Here is a 6427-nt window from a genome sequence, read left to right as displayed (position 1 = left end):
GCGTTTCAAGACAAAGGAGGAGCAGCTAGAGAGGATGACAAGGGCCAGGGCGTGGAATGTCTGGATAGTCATCTCGGGGAATTCACATTGTTCTGATGTCAATGGGAAACCACCAGAGGACTCTTAGCAGGTAAGAGGTAGAGGCCTGGGGGCAGGGAAAGGGGTGGGGGGCAGGCAATGAGTTGCCTTGCTCTATTTTTTCCCTTGTAGCATTTATTACCTTTTAGTTTCTACATAATTATTACATTTTGTGTTCTCTCCTCATGAGAATGTGTGCTCTGTGAAGGTGGAGCCCTTTGCCTGTCTTGTTCATTGACATGTTCTAAATTAGAACAGTACCGGGTATACAGGTGACATCAATAAATATTTTATGACTTAACTGAATGAATGAGTGGTATGGTCAGAACACAGTTTCAAATGGATCATTCCAAGGACTGGTTTGACAGCAACCATGAGAGATAGGGAGATCAGTTGGGAGACTACTCAAAGAACCTAACTCAGAAGCCATGAGGGCCTGAACTAAGACAGCGGGACCCAAACCAGAGACATGTGTTGGAAGGTGACAGCGCAGACAAGACTGGCACTGACCTGAAGTCAGAGCAGTGAAGTGTAGTGGGGGGCATGGGCTAGAGGTGGAGTGAGGGGGAAGGGAGAGAGGACCCCAGTGGGTGCCAGGGGCTGGGCTTACCTCGGTAGAAACTGCCAACTCTCCTCGGAACAGGATCATTGTACAAGTGTCTATTTTCTTTGGGGGCAGTGCCATCATCAGAGTGGGGGTCATGATATGCTCCACCCTGAGACAAGAAACAGGTTTATAAAAAGCAGACAATAGAGCGATGATGATTTGGCCTACGAACTAGAATAGTACCTAATTGATTTATAATTTACTCCAGGATTTTAAAGAGAACTCAGAATTATGGCATGAGGAAGATTGCTTAACTTTGTAAGCCAGCTTATATTATCTGTGGGAGAATGAGAATGAAGAAATTTTAAGAAATTTTAAAAGACAGGCTGTAATGACGTTGCACAACCACTCTTTACAGATAAGTTTTATAATAAAAGTGAGCAAATGCAGAGCATTCAGACCTCAGACTTCTGCCTTGCGTGGAATGAAGAGGTGCCTTCTCTGGAGGATTCTTTAACAGAAGGTCGAGCCACAGTCATCTCTGGAGGGAGCTGTTCTCCAGGCTGGAAGTCAAATTTAAAAGGATTTATAAGAGTGTCCTGTTCCCAGGGATGAAAATCACCTAAATCGCCATGGGCTTTATTTGGCATAATTACTACCTTCACCAGCTAAAATAAAAAATGTTAGTTGGCTAAAACACAAATTGTCCCATAAAAGAGTGAATCATCTGATGAATGTAAAATAATTCAAACAAATGTCACACAGATGGAAAGTGAAATTCTCATTAAAGTTAAGGCAAGCAGGGAAAGAATTACGCTGAAAATAGTTCAATTAATTATTAAAAACAAAGAAACTTATCTTCCTAATATCTAGTCATGTTTCTGTTCAGCACTCTAATTAGAGATTCTATCAGTTAATCCAAAATTCCTCTAGCAGATTTTTCCAAAGAGAACTATGAAGATCCCAAATTATTTTTCATGAAGAACTTAAATGGCAGCTTCAGATGAAATCAAATGTTCTTTGGATATATCAAGGAACAGAATCAGCACTCTTAATAATAGGTCTTAAAATTCCCTAACTACTGTAATGTATGTACTTTAAGTTTTCTTAATCTTCCCTAGGATAACGGTACTTGTATTTCGTGTATTTTCTTAATCATAATCATGACACCACACATCTCAGGAGACATTACCTACTTCGTATTTGCACAACTCACACACACACACAGAGTATTATCCTGAGCCTTCTGTGATGTATCAAAAACGTTTTGCTTAAATTTTAAATAGGATTCTCTCAGTCTTTGTCTCCCTTACTCCCCAAATAAACTATGAAAGAATATTCTGGGCAGGAAAATCATCCAATGTAGCCCTACTTACTACTTTGTGATAAGATCTTTTTTGAATTTTATCACCTGTATACTGTTTACAATGCCCTCTAGAAAAGTATTTTGGAAGACAAATGATTCACATCTAACCTAAACCCTTTTTTAAATGTTTTTTACATTTATTTCTGAGAGAGAGAGAAAGAGCAAGTGCGTGAGCAGGGGAGGGTCAGAGAGAGGAGACACAGAATCTGAAACAGCCTCCAGGCTCTCTGAGCTGGCTGTCAGCACAGAGCCCAACGTGGGGCTCTAACCCACGAACCGTGAGATCATGACCTGAGCTGAAGTCAGACACTTAACCGACTGAGCCACCCAGGCATTCCTCTAAACTCTTAAGTTACAGTATGAGTTCAGTCCCCTTCCTCTTGAAGGTGGCCACAATACTTTGTAAGAGAGCAACTCCCATCATTTACTCATGGCTTTAGTTACTTGACAAGCCATCTGCCATCTTTGTGCCTTTAAACTTGTACTGTCTTGCAGGCTGGCACTGTACCTCCTGAACTGGACTTAAAACTCTCTAACAGTTGGATCTGTTCTGAGCCCACAGTAACCACTTATTATCAGCTCATTTCCACCATGTTCACAAGGTCTTTTTTTCTGGAACTGTGAGAACCACTCCATTTGTCCTTTCTTCCAAGTTGTAGCTTTCTGTTTTTCTTACTTCTCTGTTTACACTATGCTTGATGCTAGTACACTTTACCTGGTTTTGACCTCCATCCAATGTCTATGGGCAACTGCCACACTCAGGAGATCCTTCTAGGCCCTCCAGGTTCTTTCTAGGTGGACTCCTCCGACCACTGCTCTGACTCCAGTCATGGCATCTCCCACCATGTCCAAGTGTGCATCTCTTGCTCCCCCTCTCACCTGGGCACCAAGTCTTTCGAACCTTGTGGAGAACAGCTCTGCTTAGGGACCCAGGGTCACTTCAGCCTCAACAGGTCAGCATGATACGGTGCTAAGAATGCTGGCCCTGGGACCTAGACACAGTCTCATGATCCCAGCTCTGCCCTGGACTAGTTGGGTAAACTTGGGCAACCCACCTACCTTCTTGGAGCCTCAGCACAATTATCTATGAAATGAAGGGACTGAATTAGGTGACTTCAAAAGTCCTCTCTCCTACTCTGAAAAGGAGTTCCTAGGAAAGAAGTCCGAAGGCTTCCTTTCTCCTGTATTCAATCCTTCAAATCATATATCCTTTGTTTGTACTTCTGAGGAGTCCTTAGGACCCACTATTTCTGTTTCCCACCGGCACTGAGTTTGTCTAGAACATACTCCCCTCACCTCATGCTTGAATTATTGCAAAAACCACCTCAAATTTTGCATTTTTCGCTGCAGCGATGTGGAACAAACTGCAATCCCCACAGCACACCATGCCGTTTTAGGTCTCTTAGCCTCCTCCTCTTTTCTGACCTCCCTTCCAGCCTCTTTTCTAATGTCAACTCCACTTTCTCCCCCTAGGTAAGCCCCAGAAATCTCTTCTTATATGCCACCTTCCCTGGGAACCTTCTACACCCCCTACCTGAACTGGGCCATGCCTGTCTGTGGCACACTCAACTCTAGCACAGTGCGGGCACACAGCCTCACAGTTATTACCATGACCGATCCCTGGCAAGTGTGCCCTAACATGCCCTCCAAGAGGACAGGGGTCATACCTCCCCCTCTTCCTCAGGAGGGCCTATCATGATGCCTTGTTCAGTAAATACTGAGAACAAACTCAGGGTTGCTGGAAGGGTGCTGGGTAGGGGGATGGGCTAGATGACCGATGGGCATTAAGGAGGACACTTGTTGGGATGAGCACTGCGTGTTACATGGAAGTGATGAATCACTAAATTCTACTCCTGAAACCATGATTACACTATATGCTAACCTGGATTTAAACAAAGTAATAGAAAAAAATGTAAAAGAAACAAGATAAAACATACTTGAATACATCCTCATTCTTTAACCATCAAAAACTTCTCTCTACATCCTAGCTCAGAGCAAGACACCTTGGTTGCTCCTAAAGCCATTTCTGACTGCTCCTGTTCACGATCTTTCTCTGTTCTCAATTCCTATTTATAGCCAGTGCCATAGTAATTTGCTTCTCAATTATTTCATTGTTATCATGTATTATTTAATCTTCCCTGAGAGAAAAGAAATTTCTCAAGGGCAAGAACCCTAACTCAGAGTCTTTTGAGTGTCTGAGAACACCCAGCATAGAGAGTGTTAAATGTCTAGAAAACAGGCCCCACCATCACAGAAGCAGCAATTAAATGTGTTGAAAACTCTGTGCCAGCACCTGGACATGGTGCTTCATACACCACGTTTAAACCTCACAACACCACTCAGATGAGGAATCAGAGGCAAAGAGACTGTATCACTTTCCCAAACTGACATAGTTTAAGGCAGACTGCAGAACTAAGATACAAACTCAGGTTGGCCTGGCTTCACAGCCTGAGCCCTTAGCTATACCGCCTGCTCATTTACTGACCATTTCCACCCCACCTTCAGCACCCATCTTGCTAAACCTCCCATTATATATATATTCTATCCGTATTTTCTGGCGTTCTGAGACACGCTGATGAACCTATTTTCATATCCTCTAAAAGGAGAGTACTTTCCCTCCATGAAATGTTTTACTCCTTCTGATAATGGCTTATCTCTAGTCTCATTTCTTTGATGCAGATGAATGTTTCATATCATGAAAATACAACTGAAAAAACATGTGTTCTGTTATAAGAATGCTACTTAAGAATGTTACTTCTTTTAAGGAGGTTAGTGTCAGCAGTTCTAGAGTCTGAAAACCAGTAAGATGGAGGAAGCATTATGATAAAAATATTGCCTTGAGATTTAAAAACAATCTAAAAGACTGCAAATTAACATTTATCTTGGTCTGAAGTTAAATTTACCTATAGTTCTACAAAAATTGGAAAATTTTCAATTCAGTGAAAATGAGTAAGGTATAAGTAAAAAAGTATGATTTAAGCAAATATGGTATGGAGAGAGAGAATAATCTCCACAAATCACACTAAATTTTGAGAAAATTAAAAACTAACTCCTATAACTGATGAGTTCTGTAATAAATCAAAATAGCATTCTCTCGACAAAAAGAAAGAACACTTTAGAAGTAGATTTTCTCTTTTTTCAGTTCTCTTGAGTACTCAACAATCGGCTTAAATAATTAATTTTTTTAAACAGACAGCCCTTCAAGTATCACTTCCCTAAATGCATTCTATCAAAAAAGCGCAAGCCCCTACAGTAGGGAAAATTACACTGACCCCATTCACACCCCCGCGCCACCATCCCATGATGAGCCAACAGATCCAGTCAAGGTCTGAAGCTATACCTGAGGTGATAAGAGCTGCAGGCTGTTGGCCCTGGCCGCCATTCCTTGCCCTACGCTCAAGTTGCCATCCAAGCCTTTGGCTCTCACTTTGTCCCGGGTCACGTACATGGAATGCCTGTGTGGACGCTGCTGGGAGGAGAAGGGGCTAGTGTAGCCCAGCCCATAAGAAAAGGACTCATGAGGTGCAGACAGAGAATGGGAATGGCTGCTGTCCATGTGCTCTGGTAGCTTTAATTCCTCCATCGTTTTAGAATGCCTGGTTGTGGTTCGGCGGGAGTCAAGAGTGCCCTCACTTCGATTATTTCTTCCCGAGGGGCTGAGCAAAGTTCTTGTGTCGCTGTGCCTGGTGGGGGTCGGGCTGGTGGGAGAGTTCAAGTCCAAGCAGCTGGATGGGAAATACCTACTGGTACTGGACTCTGCAATTTGGGCCCTGGCTTCGGAAAGATTGCTCACAGACTTAGAGTCACTCAACGCCCCGTGGCTTTTGGCCTTGGTCCTGTAGGAGGGACTCCTCGAGGACTGGGGAATAGTGTCAATGTAGCTATGCCGACTCTGCTTTTCACTGGGCTGCAGTGTCCCTGCTTTGCTCTGAGAGCTTTCCATAAATGAGTGCCGGTTCTGCTGAGATCTGCTGCTTGACTTGAGGTACTTTGTGCCTGGGCCTTCCGAAGGCTTTGGGTCTATATTAAAATCAAACTCGGTCTTTGACTTAGCTTCTTTTGGGCTGAGAAGATGTGGTATGTTGTTGTTGGTAAGGTCCTTACTGGCAGACCCAGGTTGGCTGCTTCCTTGGTAGCTCTTGGTGTGCATGGGACTGAGAGTGGCTCCAGCAAGATTTCCATTGAGGAAGCTTTCATTGGCAGGAAGGCCTTCTTCAGCCCGGGGCAGACCCACACTCAGGTTCTGGATATCCTTGCTATTGGATCTGTGGTGAGACTGCAATGCGGTACTTTTACTGGCTTGGTTTCTATGTTAAAAACAAAAGAAGTGCATCAGTTTCCTTCAATAGAATACACACAAAAAGTAATTGTTTAAAAAATACACACACACACACACACACACACACACACACACACACCCCTAAAACACATCAGAG

The 6427-nt window shown here is 43.3% G+C and overlaps 1 protein-coding gene across 2 annotated transcripts in view; it reads right to left on the bottom strand.

Annotated features, from left to right (window-relative positions):
* The window catches only part of CDKL5 (cyclin dependent kinase like 5), a 104177-nt gene that overhangs the window by 39504 nt on the left and 58246 nt on the right, over window positions 1–6427 (bottom strand). For both annotated transcript variants that reach the window (XM_077769779.1, XM_077769846.1), the window contains exons 10-12: window positions 5332–6298; window positions 1087–1188; window positions 689–794 (exon numbers count right to left, since the gene is read on the bottom strand). In XM_077769779.1, coding sequence (XP_077625905.1) covers window positions 689–794; window positions 1087–1188; window positions 5332–6298 — 1175 coding nt within the window. The remainder of the gene's footprint in view (window positions 1–688; window positions 795–1086; window positions 1189–5331; window positions 6299–6427) is intronic.

The sequence above is a fragment of the Crocuta crocuta genome, unplaced genomic scaffold (genome assembly GCF_008692635.1).
Source record: "Crocuta crocuta isolate KB4526 unplaced genomic scaffold, BGI_CrCroc_1.0 scaffold312, whole genome shotgun sequence".
NCBI lineage: Eukaryota > Metazoa > Chordata > Mammalia > Carnivora > Hyaenidae > Crocuta > Crocuta crocuta.
This window is presented reverse-complemented; position numbering and strand designations above follow the sequence as displayed.